Here is a 13,874-nt window from a genome sequence, read left to right on the forward strand (position 1 = left end):
GAATAAGGCTTTTAAAAAAATATGAATTATGTGTCTATAAATTCTAAATTTAAAATATTTTCTGAAGCATCAATTAATATCAAGATACACAAAATTAGAATTTAATTAAATTTAACATTAACTCCAGTGAACCAAATGGTTGTGTAAGATGGCTAGAGGAATTTTAAAGCACAGATGCAATTTTTTTAAAAACGTTTGTAAATCAAGTGCTATTGCATGTCATTCGCTGCTAAACCAATTTTCATGCTTCTTTTATTCTATTTTCATTAGTAGTTTAGTAATTTATATAAATACTTTTCAATTACTAAAAATTTCATAGCATGAAGGCACAGGCTCAGAATTTGTAGGTTACCGCTAACGTAGAAATGAGTGAATGTTCATTAATTAATTCGATACATTTTTGCACTATTAGGTTATTTTTGCTTTTTTCTATTGATTTGGATTTATGGCCTCAGAACATTGTTTCGAGCGTTTGTTGCATAAACGGAATAACTAAGATATTATTCATTGCGTTATAAGGCAGAGTAATCAAGCAAGAAGGAATTACTTTAAATGTTTCAAAAATTATGATATAAATTATGACATGAAAAATTATGATATATTATATAATTCCTTCCAGTAGAACTTTATGTTGTGTAAGTAATTTTAATTCATAGGCGGCAAATAAGCAAATTGTTTATCTATTTCCTTAGAAATACGGAATTTTCTATTAATTTAGTAATGCGTTGCCATTTAATAATATCTTTTATATACACATAAGAAACCCTTCACAGTAGTAATGAGGACATAGCAAAGCATTTATATTAAGTAATAATGCTTTTTGTTTCAATATTTCTCGCTTAAAGTATTAATATAAAAATTATTTTGTTATTTTTATGTGTTTATGATAATACTATAGAAAGACAAGATTCTCATTTTCCACCCTGTTTTTTTAAGTGCTAAAAATTTATTACAAAATGAGCACCTGGTTGGACGAGCTTGACGTCGAGGATCTTCTCGACCTGCGAGTTGTAAGCTGTGATGTGGAAGATGCACTCGGGACTGTCCTGTATGCACGTGATGTTCACCGGCACAAGGTCTTCCGACACCTGCTGCCATCTGGCGGCTCCCGTTGAAGAGCTCACGTGGAAAACCTCCGCCCAGAGCCTACGTCAAAAAACGCACATGTAAGATACCTTCTTGACACAACAAATAAGAAAAACACTACGCAGTTTTAAATAACTAATTTCAAAGATAGAAATTTGCTCCTAAAGAAAGCAGTTCTATAAAGAAAAACCCGATAAGGCAGAAAGGATGGAATTTGCAAATGTGCCATTGGTGCATTCGCCATATAATTTGCTTATATTAAGTGTTTGAAGTGATGAAATTACACTGCCCCGCCACTCTCAAAATTATTCTAAAATTCTATAAAATTATATGTATATCTTTATTCTTTTTTTAATTATCAAATGAGCGATTTCCACACAAATTAGCAATTTTTAGTTCTGTCATATTATAGATTAATAAGTTATGTATTTCTAATATGTTCTATATCAAATTTGTCGAGCTCAAATTTTCTAAAAAATTATACTAGTATTTGGAAATAGAGTAGTATAGGCATTTAAAATTCGTGAGAATTTTAATCAGTTCTTGGGACATAACTTTCAATAATATATAATCATTAATATTTCAAGATAAGTAACTTTAATTGAATTGAAATATAGATTCCCATAAAGGATAAGGAATGGTAGAAGAATTGCTTCTTCTGCTTATACCCACCCTTTGATGCATAAATTTACGGATGTTTTCGTGAAGGACGATTCGCTCATATCAACTTTTAAAAATATATAATATTCTAAAGAAAATGCATAGAACAATTTCTAACCATAAAATGGCAAATCAAACAGATTTCATACATTGAATTTATGCAATAAATACTATGTTAAATTTCAGAATTCTCAAACAAATTTCTCTGATATGATTGCTTGCTTCCAAGCAGAATCATAAGTTTTAGATATTTTCATTTAGTCGCTGTATTTATCTAATACAAGGTTTCATAAATTGTAGGTATGAACCATGTGATCTTGTAGGTATCCTGCGGGTGCTTGAATACTATTACGTAAAGAATAAAGGAAAAGTATACAGTCTTTACCTAATTATAAAATTCATTGCTTCTATTATACATATATTTGTATGTTATTGCCATGAGGTAAATCTGTAATATGTTTATTAGTGGAACTGTGACAAGGAGGACAAGGACAGCACAGAAATTCGTTTAAAGGGGAGAGAACATAAGTGAATTTATATCTTAAAAGCCAAATGCGATAGAGGAGCGATAGAATTTTTACCACGACTTGGCTAATATTTTATTTACTAATCAATGGTGACAACAAGAGAGGAAAAATTTTGACCATGTCCCAGGGGCCACTTTCCACCAAAGCAAATTTCAATGTATGCTTCGTTGTAATTCGAAAATTGTTTAGCAGTTAATCTAGTTTTCGTCACGAGTGGTCCAACATTTGCTCTGTAGACTAGACTGCATAAGTTCGCTTCTTGAGTAATTAATTATATAATTTATTCATCCATAGAACATTTTTGAAAAACAAAACAAAAGTTTATTAAATGATAAAAAGCACTCCTATTTATTCTCTAGGGTCCGTATCGTAGCTTTTGGTACATTTTTAAAAAAATTAAAAATTAAATTATGATAATGCTTTTGTCAGCCATAAATAAAATATGCTTATACATCTAAACTACCCTTGTGCAGAAATGGATACAGTTTGGTCTCGCCAGGAAAGATGTCGCATTTTTCCCTGTATGATACCATATCATTAAATTGTATTTTAGTTCTCCCTCCATGCACATGAGGACTATTTTTATAATTGATTCGACGACAAAGAAAGATCACTTAAGTAAAGGTCTGTGTACTGATGAAAATTTACATTGCTATTTTCTCTGGCTATTTCTTGTAAATAGCCAGAGTTAAAAAAAAAATTTGAACTTTTTTATCCTTGGTTTTTTACACCGTTTTATTATACATCAATTTCTCTTTGCTTAAAATTCATTAATTCTTAAATTTTCATATTTCTATGCATGTGCGTATTTATTAGTCGCCCTTGACATAAACGCTTTTTTAATTGGAATTATTTTTTAATCTAATATAATCTAAAGGGTAATGGGGCTAAGTCATTTTCACGTGATACTACCGCATGTAATAATTCACTGCAGCAGACATTCAGTTTTGAAATCTATTGCTCATCTTGAAAAAGGAAAAAAATAATCAGACGTCACAGAACAGTATAAGACCATATGTAGTTAGATGACCTGGATTAATTTTCTTACTCTTACACATTGAAACTTTTGTTTAACAAGGAAATGAAGGAACTTCATGGCTTCAATTGCGTTTGTTACAAATAAAAAAGAATACTCAAAAATAGGATGTACCAACTGGAATATCAGGGTATTAATAAACATGAATATTCCAACAATTTTAGTAGTCACATCTCGATTTTGCTTGTACAAAATGAGACGCCTTATTTTTAAACAATCAAGAATGTCATCTATTAGTTAAAATAATTGAAAAAAAGTCAATGAGCAGTCCCCTACTTTCAACTACTGCTCTGTTTCGGAAATTTTTATCTCATGATCACATCATCTATGATTACCTGTCCCTCATCATCTTTCGTCTTCGAGAAAACTCACAATAATATTAATTTACTCTACATTCTCTATCAAGAAAACCTTCAATGAATTCCCTAGTCCTACCGTAACAATTTCTCCAATTTCCAATTTGTATGGAAATTTATACTTCCCGCCCCCCACAGATGTATCATCAAAGGTCACCTACTTTCAATACTCTTCATTTTCAAGAGCAATCTCATAACCTCTACTTTACTGCTCATTCTTCGTGGAGAAAACACTAACAGAGTACACTAGCCATAGCCATTTTACCATATATTCCAATTTTTATTTCATATAAAAGTTCATGACTCTTAGATATGCCATCATTAATCTTCTTCCCGCCACCAACCACCTTTTAGTTTTAAGAGATAGTGCAAAATATAGCTCTGACGGAACCCCAATTCTCATCTTCATAGTTTCGAAAATCAGTCCCAACGCTCTATGTTCATTGCGCAAGGAAAATTTTAAATAATATTATCTTTTGCTAGATAGGATATAATCTCAAAGTTTTTCGACATGATTAAATGATTGCTTTTAATGTGTCCAGTGAATAACTGATCGCCGAAGCCTATTAATTTTTAAGCAATTTCAAAAAGCAACACAACAATAAATTCTTTAATTCTGTATTATATATCAAGCCTCATAACTAAATTTTACAATAATGTGTAACATAATTGAAATTCATATAACAAAATAATTGCTAAAAAGCATTGTTTATTTATTTTCTAATTTTCTTTTATCTTATGGGGTAAAAAGTAATGATTACTACTAGTAATGATTACTCAGTTTTCACTGCTTCACTTATAGATTATTCTGAATAAAAAAACTTTATTCTTTAATCTAAAAAATTTTAAAAACATTAGTACGTAAATTATTATGTTTGAAAAATGAGAATTCATATTTCTCATTTTCGATTAAAAAACGTAAAAATGAATGTATGCGTATGCTTAAAATGCACGGACCTAAGCCACGGATCTGAGCCTAGTTTTCTAAAATGAGGTGTGTTTTTTTTTTCCCTTCTTCAGTTGGGAGAAAATGACAAATCGAGAATAAATCTCGAACGAAAAAAGTGAAATAAACAATCACGTTTGCTTATCTATAAGTAATAACTTGATAATAAATAATAATCTACTTTTTTTTAACAAACTAAATTTTAATTTTAAAAGCATAATAAAATTAAGAATAGTGCTAAAGTAACTTATGTAAACTGCTGGAACATGCAATATTTTGAATTTAATTAAAATAAATACGACTATAAAAAGAAATAATTAAAAATAACTATAACTGTGGTAAATACACTTACCAAAAAAAATTCTCAATCAAGTAAATTAATTTAACCATTCATAAATTTGGGCTTTACATAACACGCATCTCCAAAATATCCTGAATTCTAAACAAATTTTTCTCAAATATAAAAAGAGGAAAATAAAAGCAAACGATTTTTATTAAATTCTAAAAAGTATAACAGACGTTGCCAAATTTAAAAAACAGCAAAACTAAAATAAAAATTGAAATGTTTTTACTGATGATTTATTCTAAATTTTCTGAATTATTAGATTTATTTGACTGTCAGTGTCAATGGACTTTTCCTCAAAACTGAGAATAAAACGTGGTTCTGTGAAAACCACAAAAATTTAGCTAAACATAATTTTAATTCTGGAAGCAGCAGCTGTTTAGCATAAAGTTTGACTAATCCGACATTATAGTGTAAAAACTTTAAACAAAAGAGTTCAGCTCATATTATCCATTCTAAAGCATTTCTGGGATAACGGATTTTTTTTTTATTATAAAGCAGTTGATTTAAGAAATAATAATGTATGTTCAATAATATTAATATAAAGGAATAAAGAGATTTCTTTTTAGTACATGAAATAACAATGCATATTCTTAATAAATTTTAAAGTTGTGCAATTGAATGTATCCTTTAATACTATTTATGCTTATTTACTACTTATCCTTTATGCACCAGTTTTTTAAAAATATTATACGTTTCTTTTGAAATATATTCATTATCCAATGCTTCCAGAGATTTAAAATTTTGAATTTAAAATTAATTTTAAAATTAAATTTAATTTTTTGAATGCTAAACAGATAATTTTTTTCAATACTCATTAGGTTTCAGTAATGATAAACACATTGAATTTTTGCCATTCGGTCCAATTATTTCTAGAGCTTTACTAAGTATTGATTATATGAACGAATGTTTAATGTTTTCAGATTGTTAATTGATACTTTATTTGTGCACCTGCTTTTATTTAATAACTAGCCGCCTTTGGCGACCAGCCGGTTCGCCAATCTTAATGTTCGTTAAAATTTTAATAATTAAATATTTTATGCAATTCCTACTTTAATAGCTTCTTCATCAAAATATTTTAAAACTTCAAATTTTGATTGTCATATAATTCATTCATAATATTATAAAGGCCTTCAGTTATAACGTAATATGTATCTCTCTAATTTTCTGTTAGCACCCGTAGAATTTATGCTTTAAATTAAAATGGAAAGAATTAATCTTCAATTAATATAATAATATTTTTTACTGAAACAAAGCATTTTTTTTTTATAATCTGATTACTGAAAATAGAGTCACTCAGCGTTTAAATTTTATGGCCACTAAAGAATATCTTTTTTAATTTATGTAATATCTCAAGAATTTGTCAACAAAATTTTCTTAGATTCATCATGAACAGATCGATTCATTAACAATGTTTAATTTTAAATGCATCAAACGCTAAGAAAATAAAACGAATCGTTTAAAATAAACGGTTGAAAACAGGTTTTAAAAAAAACTACTTAAAAAACGATGTACTTAAAACTATAAGCATATACAAAAAATATATAACTAACATAGATACATTTTAATTACAAAAGCATACAACGAACCTAAAAATAATTTAAATCCAGTCCGCATCTGTTGATAATAATTTTCAACACAATGCGGAATTCAGAATACAATGCGCATGCGTGAATTTTCAACTCCAGTTACGTAACGCAAATACGTGATTTTTTTTCTACGCCAGTTGGGGTTAACACTATGCGGATTAGAAATTTTTAATTTCCTTTATTCTGTTTTATTTTAATTCAAAAGTACTTCAGAATGAATCTGAAAGATCGATTCCTTAACAATGTTGAATTTTAAATGCATCAAACATTAAGAAAATAAACAGAATCGTTTGAAATAATCCGCCGAAAAATATTAATCCTAGCCTCATTACTGTTGGGAGAAAAAAAACTGAAGCCTTACTCATTTGGCGGTGGAGAAAATGGAAGATTTTTTTTGGCGGGGAAGTTAGTTTTTAATTAATAATTAAAATTCTAATTAAAAATTCGAAAAAAGGAACCCCAGGTGCACATTCCCAACCTCCAAGGTATACATGTACCAAATTTGGTAGCTGTAGGTGAAACGGTCTGGCCTGTAGAGCGCCAACACACACACACATTGAGATTTATTATAAGTATAGATAAAAGCAGATGCACTGATTTTGTAGAATTCATGAAAAAAATTATGTAATGAGTAATTTTTTTTATTTATTTTTGAAACTACAAGGTATATTTACAGCTCTTATTCCATTTTTTACAGTGCAAGATACAAGGTATTAGATACACTAAAAGGTACAATATATTATATCTTATCGAGATCAAAATGATAATTCTTAATTTTCTAGAGAAATTGCTATGTAGGCGCTTTACCATATTCTGCATTCTAACTTTATTCCTTCCTACGCACCTCTTTAATGATAATAACTATATGAAATTATAGCAGAAATCAGAGCTTCAGTAGTTAACTTATAAAAACTAGATATTTAAATAAAACAGTGGACAAAAAGAATAATAAAATTGATGAAACGAGATAAAAAAAACGAAATAGAATCTCCAAGAATATTGAATTCAAAATGGTAATCAAACGCATTCATAGTTTAATATTTTTACTCGAGGAGCAGTTTTTATTTCGGGCGGAGATTCTCTATCTCCCACTTTATCTTTTTGTTACCAATTCATACTAATTTGCTATAACTCTACTTGATTTCACATAATTGTTCCGCATTGATAATTCTAATTACTGATATTATAAACTGGGTTGATTGTTTCGTTTTTTCAATAGCACGTGGCATCTAACTTAATTTTTTTTTATCGAAATTAAATTTATCACACATAATTTATTTCTACAAAAGGTACTAGATATATGGGGATGAAAAATCCCGGATTTGAAAGCGAGTTCCAACTACCCTGAGGGAAGAAGTACAACAAAGGTGATGGTGCTGTGTTGACCACATCCCGATGACTAGCCCTTACTTCTCACTAGAGAGTTGTAATGTATGCATATATAATATGTATAGGTGATGCCCATTTTCTATAGTATCTATATTACTATTTTTGGGACCTAGACATTCAAAGACATGGATGCCCAAACGAAGCCCCATCGTTATCACATAAAATTTTGATGTTGGGAATGCATCCTGGAAGTACCTGGATGAGAGGATGTCGTAGAAGTAAGCAAACTTTCAGATCCCTTTGGAACATAATAATGGTATTGTGATTAGTTAATTGAATAATCATTCATGGAGGGACGTACCTCCTGAAACTTTTCCGCATGACGTGGACCACATAGGTCTGATAGTAAAGGTTCAACTTTTGAAATGGAAGTTTTCAGTTTCGAAGCCCAATTCCACCAAAGAAACGGTAAGTGAGCATGGTGCACATTAAATCCATCGAGGCGCAAATATCTCTCTTATATTATGGAGTGTGAGTTTGGAGAAGGGGTTTTCGGTTCAGATATTGCCCTCGTCAATTAATTTCGATTTAAAGTTACAAAATTCATTTCAAAATAGGCCGTACTGCTTCGAAATGGGACACAAATATAATTGAAATAAATTAGACTAACACCAAGTAATAAAGTACTCCTAGTGGGACCCTTTTTACATAATTCACACTGTTCATCTAGTCTATTCATTCAGTATCTTTTCATATCTTTGCAATCGATTTATAATTCATCGTTAAGCAGACATTTAATCTCCCTAGCGTCGTTTCAGATTGGAATGGCTGACCTTATCATAGACTTCATGTTCACCTGATACAATTCTTCTTTGTCCTTTCTTTTGGTATTAAACGAAAGAAAGACCCTTGCCACATTTATTTCTGTGTTTCACCACTAAAACACTGAAAGCCGAGATAACGGATTATATGTCTACTACTTGTATCCGTATGTTGACCAAGAAACCCTTGTTGACCCTTGGTCAACATACGGATATGGACATGTTGGCCCCTTTCAAACTACAAACGATGATATTTGCCAAGAAAATTATTCTCATTGCAAATCCGATCATAATATTTACAACTCAGAAAGATAAATATATGTGTAATGTAATTATAATAGTTTTTGAGCTATACATTTTTGTAATCAGAAAAAAAAAACATTGTGCTCAACTCTCTTTATCAGCACGCAATCCAAAAAATTAAACACGTAACTCAACTGCATGAATCATTCAGCCTCTTTTCTCAAAGAGTGTGCAAAAATCCGTGACGTCCAGCCAGCGGTGAGTCATTTCTGGACCGGAATGACACAACTTCTCACGTATCCATCGATCTCGCCAACAAACAGCAGAAAAGGAAAACGGAAGAGAGGGAGCTGGTCACGTCTGCAGCAGCCTCTTTATCACGTCCACCCCGGCCGCATACCAAGTGGTTGTTCTCCTCTAAATCTGCTTCCCCACCCCTTTGTCAGCACTTTTATTTCTTGCGAGGAGAATCGGACAGAGAAATTCTAGAAATCGGTTCTCGCAAAATCGTGGACGAGGTAAAGTAATCTGCCAAAATAGAAAAGAAGAGGTTGGTAATGCGTGATATCAAAGGATGCTCTTGACTTTGAATCTCTGCGGAAAGGCTAACTAACTATAAGATTCCTTTAAAGAAATCCTAAACAATTAAATTTCCTTTCAGCAATGCGATTAAAGCATCACACAGAATTTTCTCAATGATTTATTAAATAAATAAAAAAAAAACTGGTTAAAATGGTATACGAGATACGAAACAGGGAGATGAACTTTCAGAAACATTTATAATAATCTATATACTTGAGATAGTTCGCAAAACCAACGAATCAATCTCCCAGTCTCAATCAATGGTCTTATTTTATAAATTTTTGCTTACTATACCCGATTATATCATCAGTGGTTATTCACCTCCAAATTCGGGAAAAATTCAAAAACCTTTTTGTTATATGAATAAAATGTGTCGATTTATCCTATTTTTTATTTCGTATAAAAATTCATTAATCGTCTGAATACGTCATCATGAGTTGTTTGCCGCCTATCACCTACCATTTTCAAGAGATATCGCAAAATAAAACATAGGAAGAGTTAACATTCTCCAGTTTCTCATTTGAAATTAAAATATGATAATGAATCATATCAAAATGAATATACTCTACGTCCAAAATTAATAGTATCACAATAAATGCACGAATAATATTGCAGTAAAAACATAAATAACAAACAATGGAATCTGAATATAAAAGGGAAAAAAAAGTATTCAGTGAAAACCATTTTCGATTTCTACACAGCGAATCTGAAATGATGGGACAAACTTTAAGGTAGGTCAGAAATGGCTTACTGGAGACAAGGCTAATATAGATGTCGTCGGCACTATTCCGTGAGATCATTGGAGATAATACATGTGTGTGTGTGTGTCACTTTTTTAAGCTTAAATTGATAAAAAGATGATATATAGTGTTATGCCCCTGGGCCATTTGCTAGGCAAATGTTAAAGACAGATGGCGAAAAAAATCCTACAATAACCCCAAGATCCAATTACTCTCACTACGCCATTGTAGATCACACATCCAAAAACAAATCATTTTTGTAATAGTTGAGAAGTTTTTGTAACAAATACGAAAAATGACTGCTACAGGGGATTCTTTGTCAGCGAATCAAATAAAGAAAACGGATACATCAGACAAAGTGTGCAATAGAGTTCATGGAATGTGAATTTTCAGTGGAGAAAAATTTCATTTGAAAGAATAACAATATCCAAATTTTGCATAATTTCGGATGGCTATTCATTTAAACATATACGGAAAGTAATTCTTATATTATTAATATTACTTACAGATTAAAATGATGTGTATTAATCTGTTATTCCTATGAGTAAACTAACCGAAATTTTAGCAAAGTTGACAGTGAAATTTGTATGCCTAGGAAGCATAAAGTTGAAAGCAGTTTCCTTAAAATAACTTTTATTGATTACTGGAGCAATCAATAATATGTTAAATATTAAAATCAAAGCCCAAATTAACATTACCAGACCTTGGTCAACAGATTCCAAACATTCATCTTTTCTATCTAACATTTAAAGGAACTGAAAGAAACCATCTTAAAATGATGAAGCAACAAACTAGTTGCACACAGCTAACTACTCTTCCACCTCGCCCGAAGAGCTTACACCACTTCTGATATTCCGTTTAAATATACCTTACGTGAGGCGAGTTTAAATAGTAGCCAAATTTGCATTGCAGTTGCTGCCAACCACAAATCACGAAACTTGCAAAAAGGTCGGGTTCGAATCGGTTTGTTTACTTGAGATCATGTACGGAATTGGAAAAACACAAGGACACCATAAAAATTCGGATCCGAAATAAATTTCTGTATGGATCTTTTCTAAATGTCCAACAATATGCGGTTTATAACAGTTTTATATTATTCTATTATATATGAATCATTAAGGTAATTCCAACCTGTCTAAGCATTCGTATTTAATGAATAAGATGAACTCCAGCTTTAACTATTCCAACAAGTTTGATATATTGAATAGTGATGAAACCATTTCCCTAGATCAAAACTGAAATTCCAGTGAAACTTTAATTCCCATAACAACAACTGGCTCCAACTACCTTAAAGTGGACTAATTCTGAATCGTTTATCTTAGAGAATGTGCTCAAAACATAGAGACATAGAGAATGTGCTCAAAAAAAAGTTGAAGAATAGAACAGGCTCATGAAATGAGAACAGTTACCAAAAGCAGAAACAACACCAAACTCACTTCCAACAGCAGATCCTCGGCACTTTTCTATTTTTTTTCTGATAAAATACATAAGAAAAAGTTTTAATTTTCATTATCACAATAATAGATGGTATTTATAGAAGTATAAAAGGCGTTATCGTATACTTATACTATTAAGAATTTATATTTCATTAACCGCATTTTCACACTTTATGCTTTTTACCTATTTATTTTATTTAATTCCCTGATCTAATCCTTCTAACAGTTTTTCGTATTCTAGTGAAATGAGCAGAATTAATCTTAACAAAGCATTCGCGTATATTTTCAAATATAGGAGTTATCTCATCCCCCATTTAAAATTATGTATCTTGGGCACAGTCTGTGAGCATCAAGAATGCCCAGATTTTTATTTTCAGAGTTCTGTGAAAGTTGCATGCTTCATAGTATATTAAAGAAAACTTGTATTTGTGTATTCGCAGCATATCATTGGTAAACAATAGTTACGAAGAAGAGCGTATTAACGATCGATTTTTGATGTGTACTTTTTTTTGGGCGATTAGCGCTAATTGTTGTAATACTTTCACGTATACTCTCAAATTAATGTCTAATATTAACCGCATTCCAGTATGAACAATAGTAGAGCATATAAGCATGAATATTTCGCACTTTAATTGCTGGGATGCGTTTAATATACAAATATCAGGAAACCTAATATATATTTTGAAACCTTTCTCCGATTGATTGAAGCCTAAATTAGATATGGAACTATAATTGTAATCACAAGATCACATACCAAATTTCATTTAGTTAAATCAATGTCTCAAGTTTCGAAATGTCGCATTTCCATGCATGTGAAAATACAAATATACAATCGACTCTTTGAGATATTTAGTTCAATGGATCGGGATGGATATGGATATGGATCTACACATAAAATGCTAAAATTATGAACATAACCACATTTCATTCACCTAAGTTATTGAGTTTTTGAATTATAGCTTTTATATTCATACAAAAATATACATAGACAAACGGTCATCTCCTTGATGAATTTGGTATTAACTTCGATAAGATGTACAGGTTAGATGTTTAAGCTGTACACTCAATTTTATCTATCTATCTCTTTATATTTTGTAGTATCCAATTGTAATCGTACAGATGGACAAGCAATCTTCCTCTGAATGGATTTCGTTCGAAATTTTACAAAAGTCTGCTAATTTAATGTAACACCAAATTTCATCCATCAATTTCAAAACATTTTCGCATTATCGTGTTTACAAAACAGAAAGACATAAATCCAAAAATATTTATCCGTTTCAGAGAGATCTCGAAATGTGGAGATTCTTTAAAATATTGGATTTAAATTTTCGACGATTACAATGATGCCGTGCCCGCGTTACCATGGAAAGGGGTGCAGTAGCTTCTGAGGGTAAAGACCCCTGAGCACCCGAGGGCAGAAGTCTGACTCCTAGCTCATGAAACTCACACACATTCGCTTGCACAACCCCTTTTTACAGGGGGGCACATTCACACACCTCACAGCGAGAACACAGATAAAGAACAACCATGCCCGAACCGAGATTCGAACCCAGGACGCCTCGTTCACTAGGAAGACGCGCTACCCCTATGCCAGGACTCCGGCTACGATTACAATATTTTCTCTTTATATACTTTATGTATGAAAAAGTAAAAATGATTTTATTGGAACCTGTCCTAGCCTTTAAGTATGCCGTGATTTTAGAATTATTTGTCAAATATCAACTGCACATGGTTTGGGACCAACAGAGTACTGAAAATGCACGTCATTGCAATATTTATAGACTTTGATTTTTTTTTAAATTATTTTAGTACATTACAAAATATGCAGTTGTTATTTCTGTATTCATAGATTCAGAACGCGAAATTCTCAGTAAGTATACGAAATCAAAATGTATATATGTATATCTTGTTTATATGAAATGCTATTTATATATTTTGATTTGGTTTTCTTCTTCCACCGAAAAAAATATGGAAATTTATAATAGTATTTGTAGAAGATGGAATATTTGAATAAAAAGAAAAATTTGTAAACAAATCTGTAAAGCAGAATATATATAGAGAAATGAAAATAGGTTAACTCAGAGTTTCTACATTTTTTTTTGTTAGGAAATGCATTATTATATAGTTTTGCCATTATTATCTCTATTTAACTATCCTTACCACATTGATTTTTATTAACT

At 30.9% G+C, this 13,874-nt stretch overlaps 1 protein-coding gene across 2 annotated transcripts in view; it reads right to left on the reverse strand.

The window, feature by feature from the left end:
- Nucleotides 1-13,874, reverse strand: part of LOC129965787 (protein still life, isoform SIF type 1-like) — a 284,431-nt gene that overhangs the window by 149,535 nt on the left and 121,022 nt on the right. For both annotated transcript variants that reach the window (XM_056079968.1, XM_056079967.1), the window contains exon 3: nucleotides 965-1,146. In XM_056079968.1, coding sequence (XP_055935943.1) covers nucleotides 965-1,146 — 182 coding nt within the window. The remainder of the gene's footprint in view (nucleotides 1-964; nucleotides 1,147-13,874) is intronic.

Source organism: Argiope bruennichi, chromosome 4, assembly GCF_947563725.1.
Source record: "Argiope bruennichi chromosome 4, qqArgBrue1.1, whole genome shotgun sequence".
NCBI lineage: Eukaryota > Metazoa > Arthropoda > Arachnida > Araneae > Araneidae > Argiope > Argiope bruennichi.